This window comes from Chlamydotis macqueenii, chromosome 17, assembly GCF_036417535.1.
Source record: "Chlamydotis macqueenii isolate bChlMac1 chromosome 17, bChlMac1.mat, whole genome shotgun sequence".
In the NCBI taxonomy this organism is placed as follows: domain Eukaryota; kingdom Metazoa; phylum Chordata; class Aves; order Otidiformes; family Otididae; genus Chlamydotis; species Chlamydotis macqueenii.
In genome coordinates, this window is record NC_141572.1 from 8,781,283 (window position 1) to 8,796,339 (window position 15,057).

Sequence of the window (15,057 nt, forward strand, 5' to 3'; positions counted from 1 at the left end):
GGGCGGGTTGAGACACCTTTCCTATCCTCCTGTTACGGCTGTTCTGTCAGCTGTGCTCTGAGCCCGCTGCAGCGTGTCCGCGTCCTTCCCAGCTGTGGATAGGAGAGCTGGACAGGTTGTCCCGTTTGTGACTGTGCAGATGCCAAATAGAGATGATGAAATGTTCTTACTCAGCGTTTCCCTGATCCAAGTGCTCTCTTTCATCTTTTTCTTTTTTCCTTCTATTCCTGCTGTTTGTTGCTAGTTTAAGACTGACTTAGCAAGTCTACGTGCTGTCTTCCCAGTCTGTGTCAGGTCTGCGTGTCCGTGTACAAGTAGCAGTAGACAGCTCAGTCTTATGAAACACACGGAGAATGTGTGAAGTATATGGACTACTGGAAAAAACTGCCGTTGGTAAACTCTCCGGGGTAGCTGAAATAGCACAGTAACTGCATTGCACTTGGAAAAATTGTCTTCCTACTAGATTCACTTCCATTTGGAAGCTTCACAGCAGATGGAGCGGCCTCTTGCTTTATTGGCGTGTTTGTGTCTTTTGGTGTTCAAATGGACTTGCAGTCGTCCAGAGACCTCCCGCGCAGTTTTGTTCCTGCTGTCAGATTTTTGCTCTCTGGGGTTACATAATACTGAGAGCCAGGCCTCTGCTAGAGGCCGTTCACACGTTTCCCGCTATGCTTTGTTTATAGACAATGGCTTTGGCGTGGGACGGGGAGGGAAGGGGCTGAGGCGGAGAGGGAAGAAGTAAGATGTGATTTAACATGGGTAATCTCTTGGGGAGCTGTTTGGACTGAAGCAGTCCTGCTGTCTCGGTGCCAAGCAAACCTGCTTTGGTGTTTAATAGTGGGAGACATTGGCAAGTACATTCCTTATGAGACGGGTGATTAGATTTATTGTCAATCACTTTGTATTCCCTAGAATGAGAAATAATTTATTTAAGAAACAGCTTTCTTGGAATGCAGGTTTAAAAATTCATCAGTGTTCCGTTTGTTCTATCTCCCTCAAGATTATAAAAGCCTTTTTTTCCTCTTTGTGTTGTGGCAGAATGTTTTGCCACAAGAAGCATTTTTTTTCTGCGTAGTTCAGATCTACAGGCAAGAGTGTGGGTGGGTGAGGTAAGTTAAATTTAACACTGATCTGATGTGGCTGCTGGGACACCCAAATAATGTTCCAGTCGTGGTCATAATTCAAAGAATGCAGAGATGCCTTACATCTCCCTTTAAGTTAAAAAAGCAGTTCTGGAAGGTGGTTTTGTAGCAGTGCAGGTAGATGTGTGTGTGTTAGCCTGGAACTGAAAGGCTGGGTCAGGCAGATTTTGGCTGAATGCATTTAAGTGGCTGGGGTAGAGCCTGGGACACACGGACTGCATGCGGTGCTTGCTGCTGTACTCTGCCAAACTGACGGTTCTTTTTTTTGTTTTAGATGAAGGACCTAGCTTGTACTTCTGTCTCCTATGTGCGTGTAAGTTTGTGGACTTGATATCTAGTAGTACATGCATCGGTTTGCTTTATGACCCAAACTCTGTGGGGCCAAGAAGAAATGAAAGCCGAATGCCTGTCTTGCAGAAAGGAATCTGCACATGAGTCATCCCACACCACCCTTAACGCCAGCATTGTGGAGGCAGCAGGTGGAGATGAAGGAAAAAGCTTGCTGGAAAATTGTAATCTATGATGTAACCTCATCCCGCTAAAAATCTCCCGAATTCAGCCTTGGTTAATTCATCTGAAAGACTCCAGAGAGGAAGCAAGTCAGATCTGTTCTGGGTTCGGTCAAAGATTAGGCACGCAGATTTGCATTGTGTTTGTCTTTGGGAGGTAGTCTGGCAAATCACAGTGAACTCTCTGTACAAATCTTGGTGAGAAACAGTAATTTCCTGCTCATTTAGTATGGTTTCCTAGTGGGCAAACTTTCCAGATAAACACTAGTCATGCTGTTAACAGCGAAGAGAAACAGGGCTAGCCCTAAGACTGCGTGTGCCAGGTATCCTTTCTTTTTTTTTGCCTTTCTCATTTTCATATTCAAAATAATGGCTTATGCTTCTGTTTTGCTACCAGTTGCGGAACCACTGGGGGAGAAAAAGGGCTTGTGTCTAAGGGACTGAATGGTGAATTGTGATACCCTTATCAAGTTCTGGGTACTGCCACAGGCTTCTAGCACTGGGGCTCTGAGTCCTGGATTCGTTCCCAAGCTTTAATGCTTTCTTGAAGTGTTTGATGTCATTTCACTGCAGAATTGGTGGCAAGAGCTGGATGTGTCCAAGGAGGTGATTTAGTCTGTGCAAGATCTGAACTGTTCTCTGAAGCTCCTATTCTTCCTTTTGACTGAAGAGGAAGAATTAAGCTGTGCATTTAGATACCTCTCTAAGCTGCCTGAATATAGGTGCTGTGAATTTCAACCGATTATGCATCCGTTTCCATACCTGGAAGATGTGTCCTCACTCTTCCCTCCTAGTAGCAGTTTAGCTCAGTAGGCTGCTTTATCCCATTGCAATAGCATTGCCCTTTGGCAGTAAAAGCTACTAGTGATTATTTTGTTCTGAAAATCAATGGGCACGCGTGATTTGCCGAGCGTAGTGGGACTGATTAACACAAAAGTTTTAAGTATATATTATCACATCTGTTGAAGTTGACCGAGGTGTAATGTCTTGACATCTTCCATTAACACCCAGTCAATCTGAAAGGCAGAGCGAGGCAATACAGAGCCCTGAGAGACGTCTTGCTTGTCAAAGTGACAAATTGCCCTTTCTGATTCAAAGGACCAGGTTGCATGGCAGAGCTAAGTAGCTACTGGAGAAAGGGGAGGAGAGCATGGGAAAAATACCCTATTTGTTTAGGCCTTCCTTGTATTTTTTGTTGTTTGTTGCTCGGAGTTGAAGGTCTTTGTTTTCCTTCGCCTGAAACAACTTAACAGCAGGTTGAGAGGAGCAAAGCCTCTGGGATTCTGCCTCTCCCACTTCTTGTTCTTATAAACTGTTTACAGTCTCCCTCAGTTTTCTAGCTCTGTATGGAAAAGTTCAGTGGGTCAGCTTTCCCTTTAGCTTCATCCATCATTCCAGTCAATTAGAAATAGTTGAGAGCCAATTGCCCGGTCTTCCATTAACTGAGACACTTCAGATTGTTTAAAATGGCATAAAAGCCCTCTTTGTTGACCGTTGGGCAAGCACTGTAGATTTCCCTGTTGATGGGCAGTTACCGCGTGGCTGAACAGAACCCCAGTGTGTCTTGCGGTACTTGAGGGATGAATATTACTACTACAGGCCTCATCTGGGTTTTGATTCCTTCTCCTTCACCTCCGCCTCCTGCTTTCCCTGAAAGGTGTGATGCCTTCAGACAATAAATTACCATGCCTACTTGCAAAAAAATAAAAAAAAAGCTGCTCTTCGTGGCTTTTCAAAACTTCTGTATTTGAGCTGGTTTTTTTTTTCAGTTGCTGAAATGTTCCTTTTTAACCTTGGCACTTTAAAAGCTCTTGGCATTATTTGTTAGTCGCTTGTCGTGTGTGTTTCTAAAGGACAAAAGAAGTGTGTAAGTGTTCAGGAAACAGTCAGTGCATTGTGGTGTGGGGCTGAGTTCATCCTGGTGCGCCGTGCCAGGACAGCCTGCTTTCATTTAGGGCGAACATTTCCCTGATGTTCTGAACCGATCAGCGTAAGGGTAGAGCTTGTGCGAGAGCTCTAACAGAGAACTTGAAGCTTGTCCTAGTTTAATGTGTTTGGGTTCGCACTGAAGTGAGCTGAATCCATTGTATGCACACATTTAGTTGGTTAGCTAGTTATAAAACCACGTTTTATTTCATGTGACGTTTAACCAGGGAAGTAGACTTACTAAGTGGAGTTCGATTTAAATTGTAAAGTGATATTTTTGTATTCGCATCTTAAAATAATTGTCTATCTTGCAAACTCTTTCCAGTGTTACACACTGCCTAGATTTCAGTTCAGGCTAGTCTCTGTGGTTTTTGTTCTAATGCCATTTTGCCTGAGTAACGTGGCATGATTGCAGCAGTGTTTCCCCTGATTGTGAGGAGTTTGGATGGGTGTGGCTGAGCACCTGTGCTTGGTGCTCAAGGCCTGGACTTTGCTGCATTTTTTGAGCTGGAGGAGTGCAGCATGTGGCAGTCCTTGAACATAAGGCCTCCTTGTTCTCTGGAAGGTGCCCTGCCTCGCAGGAGTGCAAGGACTCCTGTATGTGAGGGCTTACCTGTTTCTCTGTCCTGAAGCACAATCTAAAACAAGTAAGACGGTCTCCTCTACAGCTGCCTCTCAGATGATACAGGCTCAGTGATGTGCGTGTGCTGGTTAGCTTGGGTTACAGCTGTTGCACTACTGTGATGCACAAAAAGCTCTCTGGACAAACCCAGGGCACAGAGCACAGCAAGGATCTTCAGGCTGTGGTGAGAGAAAGAGAGCTCTGACAAGGCAGGAAAATGTGATAGTAATAAGATTTGAGAGCCGTCAGCTGCTGGTGAGCTGGATCTTTTATTGAAGAAAGATCTGTCACAAATACATCAAATTCAACAAACTCCACCAGTGATCTTCTTCCACTTTGATGTCCCATTGGGATACCAATCTGATGCGGATCTCAGGATAGACTCGTTGGATTGATGTGTTCCTGCAGACTTAGGTTTTTTGTCTTCCTTTCGCCTCCACGTGCTTTCAGCAAATAACAAGCTTGAGGACATGACTGAGCTGGAAGTGCGGACCTCAGTTGGAAGGAGACCGGTGGGGCAAAACATCAGCATGAAACTTGACTCTGACAAAACCGATGTTTGCCTGCTTTGCATTTAGAAATAACCTCATGCTTTGTAGAGACTGAAGCATTAATAAGCAATTTAAACAAAGAGTAGTAGGAGGAGAGAGAATCCACGTTTAATTCAATTAGCATTGTTGTCCAATGCCGTTAATTATGCCCAGGCTTGTAATGTATTTCAGAGGAGTTGATACACTTGAGCTTTGTCTGTGCTGGGGTTGACTGAGGACAAGTACGTCCACTGGTGTAGAATCCAGCCTTTGTGCTTTGCGAAAGCCTTCAAGTTTGGTATCTGACAGTAGCCTGGAGTAAGCAGTTGCCTGAATAGCCTGCATTGCAATCTACTGAACAAAGCGTATCTCTGGGAGAACGATGATGTGCTGTACATGTTTTCAGTGTTTTTGAAGAGGGACTGTTTTAGTGGAAGTAATAATCTCCTGCAATTTTATATTATTTCCAGACTGTTTAAAATTGTTTCATAGGCAGAGAATAAAGAACTTTGTTTACTGTTTTAAAGTAGGATGTCTGATCGTCCTGGGGGAGGTTATTCTTTTATTAAAAAAGATATAAAATAGCTGCTTTGATGGAAATATAACTCCAGGAATTGAAATGGTGATGGTTGTAGAAGCTGTAGTATTATAATGCAAAATAAGCCCTAGGAGATATGTGCCCTAAATGGTAAATCACTCCGTTTTTAACAAAACAAGAATTACTGTTATTTTATGATTCTTGCTTATTTTACAAGGTCTTTGGCTGTTTCATCTGCACTTAACTTTTACAGGCTGGGGATAAATTGATTACTGTTTGGCTTTTTAAATAGCTTGGCTTTTTAACAGCACGCTGGAGATGCAAGCACAGATCAACAGGATAAGATTCGTTCGGTACTCAAAGCAAGGAGAAAAGCCATGACTACTGACACCGTATGCAATAACTGGGTTGCAGTCTGTTCTCACAATTTGATGGTGTTTTGTAATCTTCTTGGAAGGAGCCAAATGTGATTAGTTGAAAGGGATCTCATGGGTAATCACCTTGAAATATGTTTACTGCAAGAGAACTCCTGCTGCTTTTTTAGAGAGGCTGTGGGGATCCCTCAGGGTCCTGAGGGCACTGACAAACCTCAGTGGCCCTGACCAGCTTCGGGTGGGGCTTCCGCTCACATTCTCAGCCCAGAGACCTGGGAGCTTTATTTAAGCTCAGCTCTGGGCCCTCAATCTCTGCTTGGGCTATACTGGAGGAGTACCAGTCTCCAGCTGAGCCACAGCCATGCCTGTGCCTGGCCGTGGACCCCATTGATCTAGATCCCGACCTGCAGACTTGACTTCCCAGCCTGGCCTCAGACCTGCCTTCCCACTGTGGACCTTGAGGCTAACCCTGACCTACAGATTGGCTTCCCAGGTTGCCCTTCAGCCTCCCTCATCGCCGTGGATTGGACCTGGTTGCCATCTCAGGCCTGTCCTACTCACCTCACTTGGGTACTGTGGAAGTGGGCCCCAGCCAGCGAGGCCCCTGCCCAGCCGTCTGCGGGATCCCCTCAGCGCCACATCCCTCAGGGAGCTGCTGGCCCTTGATGTCCCTGACACCATTTCTGTAGTTTGGCTGCTGTGCCTTGAGTGTTTCAAAGGGAGAGTCCCTGGAGGAGGAGGGAGCCAACCTGCAGGAGCTGTCAAGGGTTCTGATGGTCTCCCATTGAAGAGGACTGGAAAGAAGCTCCCTTTAGGTTTGGTCTCCCCAGATGCTCAGCTGATAGCAGTGATTGCTGTGGTGTGGCAGATGCCTCTTGTTTGATGGTGTGGGAAGGACCACAGGGTCTTGGCCAGTGTGGTGGGAAAAGAGGAAGTGTCTGCTTGTTTTTGCTTTGAAAGCCCCCAGCAAGGTAAATGAAGGAGTGTGTGTTATTCTAAACTAGAATTACCTACCTCTAGCAGGCAGGGAACTACTGGAAGGGTTATTCATTAGGGGTGTCATGTTCCAGCTCTATCTGGCAACTTGCGTTTTACTTTGAATAATTAGGCTTACCTGCCAAATGGTTGGAATCTGAGATGCTGAAATGTATTTAGCAAAAGAGCGTCCTAAATACTGACTCACAAGCTGAGCATGGAGGGAGGTGGTTGAAAGGGGTAACATGTCCCAGTTTCTGCAATTTGTGATGACCTAAAATCCTTAATGATGGAAACTAAAAACAGACAACAAAATCTTTGCATCTTTTCTGCATTAGTGTTAGCTCATGACAGCTCTAAGTTAGTGATGTGGAGAAAGTACTAGTTTTGGAGATCAAAGAATCACCTCCTTAAACTAATTCAGGGAAGAATAAGCCAGACGATGTGCTGTCCTCTCTGCTCACGTGCTGTCCTCAGTAGCTCACATAATAAGAACGAAGACAGAAGAAGATGCAGTCTGATTAGTTGTCTGTGTTAGGATTGAACTTTGCAAGCTTATATTCGTTCTGATGCTTAGGACAGTCTCTTGCTAACAATACTTTTCTCTTACAGGAATGCAGATCTGTACCATCTCTCCCTGAATCTTCATTTTAGAAGCAACCAGAGAATAAAAACTAGCACAGTGCTCATTTAAAGTCAATATGCTCTACTTTGCAATTTGCTCTTGTTTAAGTGCACAGCTTTAAAGGTTTTCTTTGCCCACAGGCAGTCTGAATATAAAGAGAGACTTTTTTTTAATAAAGAAAAAGTTTTGCAAAAGCTCAAAGAGGAAAGTATTTCTCTCCACCTTCCATCTCCTCAGATTTATCATCACAAAGCAGAGTCTGCCTCTGAAGAATCTAGAGGGGAATGAAGACACTTAAATTCATACAGTCACCTCAAGCTGCAACTAAAAATAAGGATGATAGCTGAGATGTGTGTATGTATATTTGTGTATGAGAGGAGTGAGAAGGTCCCACCTTGAAGCAGTTTTGGCATTCAGTGCCTTGGAGATGATGAGGAGATTTACAGGGACAAGCCGTAATGGAGAAAAATCTCTACATGTAACTGGTTTCTAGGAAGGCTAGGGTTGCATGAAGATGAATAGAAGTTCTGAGTCCTTACTGTATTGCAATATTGTGTAAATTCTTCTGTTTAGAGGGAGGTGTTACTGTGTGATGGGAAAAGGGAGTTGCAGTTAGAATATAGTGTCATCAAGAAAGATGTGAAGGAATTAATGTCTTTGTCCCAGGAGCTAGTTTCCCTTCTGAAGCTGTGGGCAGAAGACACAATCTGACATCTGAACCCTGACATAAAGAATGAGTGTATCGTAAGTTATTGGCCGTAATGATTAAGTACTGCAGACTGGAAGGAATTATTTTCTTTAGGATTTCAGTGGCCTTATTCTCATTGATTCTGTAGCCTGAGTTATTCTGTGGTTTCAGTAGAAATGGAAGTAGTGCTTGCTTATGTCACCTCAGGTGGTCCAGCATGTGTTCTCTTTGAAGGCTGTCCATGTTGCACTTTAACTGAGATGGTTGCCTGAGGCTTGTCATGGTCTTGGCTAATTCTGGTGCTTACCTGAAAAGGAAAGTGGCTTCCTTACTGAAGTCCAAGTTCCAGAATGTTAGAATACAGCTGTAAATAAAGGAAACCAAACAGGGGCACCTCAACTTGTTTCAAAGCAAATTACAGATCAAGCGACGATTAAATGACGCTTTTCCCTGTGCAGCTTAATGAGACCTCGGTACCCTGCTCCTGCTCAGCAGCATAAAGTCATCTGGAAGGATACTGTCCTTCAGGGCTTGCACAAAACATGGCACATCAAAGGGCTCAATTTAAAGTTCATCATTGGGATTTAATGCAATTTTTCTAAATAAAATGTTACAAAGTAAAATGTTGTAGCTCCCCGGTGATGAAGCTGCTCACAGGTAGAGAATATTTAAACCTTTATGTAATTAGACTCAGCACCTGCATGGCAACAGTTTCATCCCAATAATTGTGTTTTCCTCTGATGTGAAAAGGTATACTGAATTTGCCCATGGTGTTTTCTTTAGGGACGGTGTGTTCACTTTGCGATTTGGAGGCTTGTGTCATTCCTGGCCTTTTTTTTTGTTTGTTTTAACTGAAAATGCAGTGTATCTGTGTGTGTACATTTTTGTGTGTCTGTGTATATTCCTTAATAAGAGATGTTCTTCGTGTGCCTGTTTGTGCAAATAGAAGCCCTGCTTTGGCTCTGAGGCCTCTGTAGCCCGATACCTTCAGGCCATGTAATGAAATGAACAGTCTGTCATTTCATTTTACGTAGTTGAGGATTCATACTGCTGGGGACAAGTCTACTTTCTCAGTATGTAAGCCGGTTCTTTATTTGCCACTTGCTGTGAAACTTCGGAAATACATTCATCCACCAAAGGGGAGCGTGTCTGATTTCTGTTCTGAGGTGTACAATTGCACAAGGAGAAGGAAAGAGTGCTGGCGAGATGCAGAAGCTTTATCTTTGGGCAATATCCCTGCAAGAGCTGGCCTTTGATTTACTTTCTTTCTGTTTAGTGTTTCTTTGTTGTCTATCTGTTATAAATTTTAAATAAACTTATAGTCAGTTAGATCTTACAGACTTAGTGAAGGGAAGATATCAGAAGGGTGGCATTTCACATAATTCAGCTATTCATCTCTAGCTATCCATTTTTTAAAAATTATTATTGCTTTGGACTGTTTGAGAAATGTGTCGGTTTAATAGTAGGTCTTGATGTTTTATAGCCTTCTGTAGTCTGCAACTAAGGGTGTTTTATCAAATGGAAATAAACTTTTAATGGTGTGTAAGATTAACTGCTCTGCAAGCCAATGATCCTGTTCACTGCAGAACAGAATGAATGTTTTTGCAGACAAAAATTCCACTCCTCCTACGCTGGGCGTTGAAAATAAAGCTTAAAGCAGGTTTAAATATAAGGTAGTAGTCTGTTATTCTGAGGTAGGTTGCCTATAAATATGAAGTCCTTGATAGATGCTTCACATGATTTCCATTTAGGGAGCTGAGCTCAGCCGTAGCAGCGTGGTGGCAGCGTGCTTTTTTGAGACAGTAAATACTTTTGTTCTCTGAATCTCAACTGGCAAGTTGTTGGGTAAAATGTGTTTTTCAGTTGAGAAAGCTGAAGTCAATAGAATAGTTGTAGTGTGATGGTAGAAGTGGAAAGTTAATTTTTTTTTTATTTTTTTTTTTTTTTAACCTGCTTCTTTAGGAACAAAGCCCCAGTAACCAGACATCAATAGCAATGATGCAAGAGCCTCAAGAAATGGTGGAAGAGACAGTTACTGTGGAGGAAGACCCAGGCACTCCCACTTCCCATGTGTCTATTGTCACTTCTGAAGATGGAACCACAAGGAGAACTGAAACCAAGGTGAGAAGTTAATAACCAATGATAAAAATGGCAAAATACCACCTAATTACAAAATAAAAATAGCAGGGAATAGCATGGGTGATACAAATCATGCTATTGTGATCCTCAGTGATTTTGAATGTTCTGTTTGCCAGCAAAGCTGAGTTCAGGGCTTTTTCAGTTTCACCTCTATGTCCAGCTTGCTCCCTATCAGCTGTGCTGATACAGCTGTTCATGGAGCTGTGAATGGAACAGTAGAAATTATCCAGGTTAACTGAACAAAAACACTAGAACTCCTTCCCAGACTGTTTATTCTTTTAAGATTCCGTTTATTTTACTGGAACAGTCCACAGCATTGCTCTGCAAACACATATGGTGATAGAAGAATTAGATGAGCTGGTAGGACTTGAAGTAAATTACTTTTGCAGCTGAGGAAAATGTGCTTGGAAATATATCTTCAAATTAGTTACGATCTGTAATAACGATATGCTATTATGTGTCCTTTAGAACAAGAAACATCCTGTTCAACACCACAGCTTTTAAATTCTGCAGCAGTCTCGTGAATGGAGTTTTACTCCTGATGCATGGGGAAAGCTGGGTGTGTTCTCAAGCAGCCTGTACCTCAGGTTCTGCTGGATCACAGGTCTTGCTGATGTTCTAATTTTGCTGATGTCTTTTTCTTCCCTTGTGTAAGATAATTTTGCAGTCTACTAAGAAGGTGCTAGGTACTCATGGCTGCCTCACACGCTTTTGGATACCACTGGAGCACTAATACACCTTGATATTTGGGTCTTGGAAGTTGAGCTGACATGTTTGTTAAGTCTTGATCCTATGAAAGAGTAAAAGTGATTCCCTTTTTAAAAATTTCTGAATGGCACTGATGAAAAAAAAAGAGGCTGTCCAACTGCTTTCTGTGTAAAAAGGAATTGAACAGAGATCACTGCATAAATCAGTGATATTCCAGAACTGCAATCCTCCAAGGACTCTTTTAAGTCCTTCTAAGTCCTCTTCAGGACATCAGATCCTCAGGTTGGAATAAATAAACGTTGATTTCTTGAGGTCAGTGGGCCTGCAAACATTGCTGTAAACTGAGCGTCTGGTTTAATATTTGTTGCTGTTAGTTAGAAGATAAATGTAACTGACCTATTTCCTCATTGCTGGAAGGAGATTAAGGTCTTAAAATAAAATAAAACAGACAAAAAAAAACCCAAGTTGATTAGCTTTTCAAATAATCTAATATATTTAGTCTGTGACTTATTTAAAAGAAATGCTCTTTTCTTTTTAGTGGCAGCAACATCAACTGTTGTTTACAGGAAGGAAGTGATAAAATTACAGTGGTGATGGACACATTTTTATATGAAGTAATAGTAGTGCATAGTTTTAGAAGAGTCTAAGTGCAGCTATGCAAGGGAATAAAATGGTGTCTACAGCTGTAAAAATAGAGGAGAGGCCATACAGTGGTGCCTAGATAACAGGAGCACATGGAATGAAATAGTTTGTCTGGAATAGTCATGCCACTGATAAAGCTGCGTGTTTGTCATAGTGTAAAAGACGTAATTTTCTTCTATGTGTGGTATACCTGCTGTTTTCTCAGCTTCCCACAGAAAAGGACAGTGGCAGCTCCAAAACAGGCATTGTATCTGCGTATGGGAAAAGAAAATTGGAAAAACAGCAACCCTAGAGCTACTGTTCCGTTTCAAAGAGCAAGGCTTTCTCCTGTTACTGTGGTTCATTCCAGGCACAGAAGTGTGCCCAGAATGGGGGGAGGGTGCGTAGCTCTCTTGCTCAGCATTTCTGGTTTTTTAAATAATGCAACTGACTTCAGCTTAGATACTATCTGGAGGTGCTTCCTAGTATTTCATTGCTAAAAAGACCAATTCTTAAAAAATAGTTAGAAAAAAAAATTCCAGTTGTTGAGAAAAGTGATTCTGAAACGTCAAAGCACGGAGTTGGCTTAGCCCTAACTCCGTCACAAGAGGTGCTGTGACTTCGCTGAGGTGGTTGTTGTCTGTGAAATGGTTCTGTTTTGACTTTTGCTTGCTGTGATAATATGGCATAGACCTAAGAGCTCTTAGATATGAATCTGAGGTCAGATTTTTTTGAATTTTCTTTTTAATCACATTGGTCTTCAACTTGCTTTTTGTTTCGGTAGGGAATGGGAAAATGAAAGCTGTTGTCACTGGAGTTTTGTAGCACCAGTTAAGTGTCCTGGAGGTAACTGATGTTGACTTACTCTCCCTTCTAATAGGCATCATCATACTGCTTTTATAAGTCATATTGTTATGCATGAGAGCCTTACAGAAAAAAAAAATTAAGTTTCCTGGTACCTCTGTGCAGTGGCAAAAATCTGATCTTGCTGCTCAGATGAGGACAGTGAAGGAAGTAATTTCTGTGGGATGAGGTGCAAACACGTCTGCTGGGCATGCAGTGTGCCATGGTAGGGTCTTTGTTGAGCCCAGAAACTGCTGTTCTGTGTCTCAGCCTGTTTACTGCCAGATATATATATATATATATATATATAAAAAAAAAAAAAGAGAGAGAGAGAAAGAAAAAGAAAATGGAAGAAAGCTAGAAAACTCCCAAACTAACAAAAAACCCTAGTGAATCTGGCCCTGCCTTTAGTGTGCAGGTACTTCTTATCCTTGTAAAGGAGCAGCATTTCCCTAATGTGGGAATCCCCACATCTATTTTCAGTAATATCCAGTCTGTTGCTTGGCAAGGGTAATGTTTGAAGTTGAGATAGTCACACTGTGTTCATATGTTAGGGGGTTAGGTTTATGCTTAGCTGCTTTTTTTTATTTTTTTATTTTTTCCTTCCCTGCTTTAAGTCATCTGTTAAGTCAAGGTAGTTCTCACAACATGCAAATAAAAGATTTTTATGCTCTGCATTCCTGTGCTTGCTTAAGGCTTATTTGAAGAAGGATTTAGAACCTATTTTTACTACCTCTGTAACGAGAAGGCTTTTCTGGACAGTGCTAGTCTCAGTCTCCAGCGTGTTTGTCTTGCACAGGAAGTGGCAGCACAAGATGCTTCCTCTGACAGAGTAAATAATGCAGAGCATGTTTTTTTTTTAAGAGCCAAAGAGACCAGAGAGGTTTTCCAAATGTATACTTTCTTTGATGGATAGCTTCTGTGGGGATTAGTCAACTTGTTGCCATTTAGTATGGTTTCTTTAAATCTTTAAAATATAATTGGTGTGTGTTTTTGCTAAATTGCACAGTCTTTAGCTTGGTGGAGAGTGATGCCTCTGAAATTCCTCCTATTGAACTGAAGCCCAGCAAAAGCTGTGGATGGGAATTCTGTATGCTGCTATTCCTTTTTTTTTTTTTTTTTTCCTTGCACCCCCCCTGTTGTTTTGAAACTATAATTTATAGAGGTTATTCTCTTCACTAGTGTATTACATAAACAACTTGAATCCAGAAGGACTGACAGTTTGGCTACGCTTTTCCCCACATCTTTGAAGATGCCTGTAGCAGTGAGGCAGGAAGAAGGCGTAATAGAATTTAATGTTTGACATATATTAAATAGAGAACATCTGCTTTTTCAAAATGAGATATCTCTGAGTAATTTTCCCCGAACTGTTATTCTCTTAATACTATACTAAGTCCCTATGTAACATTCAGTGCACGAAAGATATGGCAGATAATTCTTCATTTCAACTTTATAATCTCTCTGGAAGCCAAATACCTATCATGCTAAAAGAGTGAAAGTCACCTTGGGGAGAAGACTGCCACTTCTTCGCTGCCGCGCGTTAAAAGGGAGCCTGTTTGTAACATTTGTAAGTGGCTCAAGAGAACCCAGTAAAGTAAATTAGATGTATGTGTGCTTGTGTTAATGTTTGCTTTTTTTCTTTCTTCAGGCACCTTTGTTTTTATCTTTGAAAAGCTAAAAGATTGGAGAGGTATAGGTCACCTTTATGCATGGAAAATGATGTTTTATGATGACGGAACTGTGAATCAATCTGTATACAAAGTTGTTTCATTTACAGTCCATCCGTTTGCTTTGTGCTTTCTGATACTCAGCAAGGCCAGATCTTTCCCAACAGTGATTAACTGCTGCTCCCGCTTCCAATCTCCAGTGATGGGAAAGTGCTTGTGACCGAAACTCTTCGGTTGTGGCAGTGCCAGGTACCTCGAGATACAGTTCTCTGAAACTTTGCAGAATATTTGAGTGAATTAGGTAACAGAGCAGGAATGGATTTCAGCTGAAGTTGCGGACCCTTTGAAAATGTGAAACGTTAAGCTTAAAATTGAAGGGGAGAAATTTGAGCTGTTGTTTTGAAAACCTACGGGGTGTGTTCTTACACAGCATTTAATAGAAAAGTAATAGCTTCAGCCTGCTTCGGCTGATTAATTTTTACAGTTCATAGTTCAAAAATAACCTCTCAGAAATGTCACAGTGCTTTTATCCTCGTGTATTCCTTATCATCTGGTTTTTTTGTTGTTTTTAAGATGTAGTTTCAACAACATTTTTAGCCCTGTCAGCTTTTATAATGTACTTAATTTATTTAAAAAAAAAAAAAAGGGCAAGACAAAACCAACGTCAATAACAAAATGGAAGGCAGAACTATAGGTTCTGGTTAAGATGACTGCATTTGACCATGATAGCTTACTTCAGCTTTGAAATGCAGTCAGTACTGTCTTTCCTCCTCTCAGTGCTGCACACTTTGAGAGATCTACTAGTACCATCTGCACGTGCGTCCAGTAAGTCCAGTCGATGGAAATTTTCATATCTGTTCTCCCATCCTTCAAGACAAATAAAAGGATGAGGGACAGAAAAATACCAAAGGTGCTTCAAATGTGGGAATATTTCCTTTGTGTCCTGTTGGCAAGTGCATTTCCAGAAACAGAATTAGTGAAAACATTATCATGGGGCCTGCAGGGGAATTACTCAACAAAATAATTGCTCTGTGGAGGGGAGAACAATGGTAAGGTCAGTAGTTTGAAATATATTTATATTCTGGGGTGGGGGTAACAGCAGTGAAAGCACCCACTTGCAGTCTTGTAGGATTTTGGTTGCAGAGGGTCT

The 15,057-nt window shown here is 41.8% G+C and overlaps 1 protein-coding gene across 3 annotated transcripts in view; it reads left to right on the forward strand.

Moving 5' to 3' along the window:
- The window catches only part of ARVCF (ARVCF delta catenin family member), a 271,742-nt gene that overhangs the window by 166,942 nt on the left and 89,743 nt on the right, over positions 1–15,057 (forward strand). For all 3 annotated transcript variants that reach the window (XM_086761839.1, XM_086761841.1, XM_086761840.1), the window contains one exon: positions 9,892–10,050. In XM_086761839.1, the coding sequence (XP_086617965.1) occupies positions 9,892–10,050 (159 nt within the window). The remainder of the gene's footprint in view (positions 1–9,891; positions 10,051–15,057) is intronic.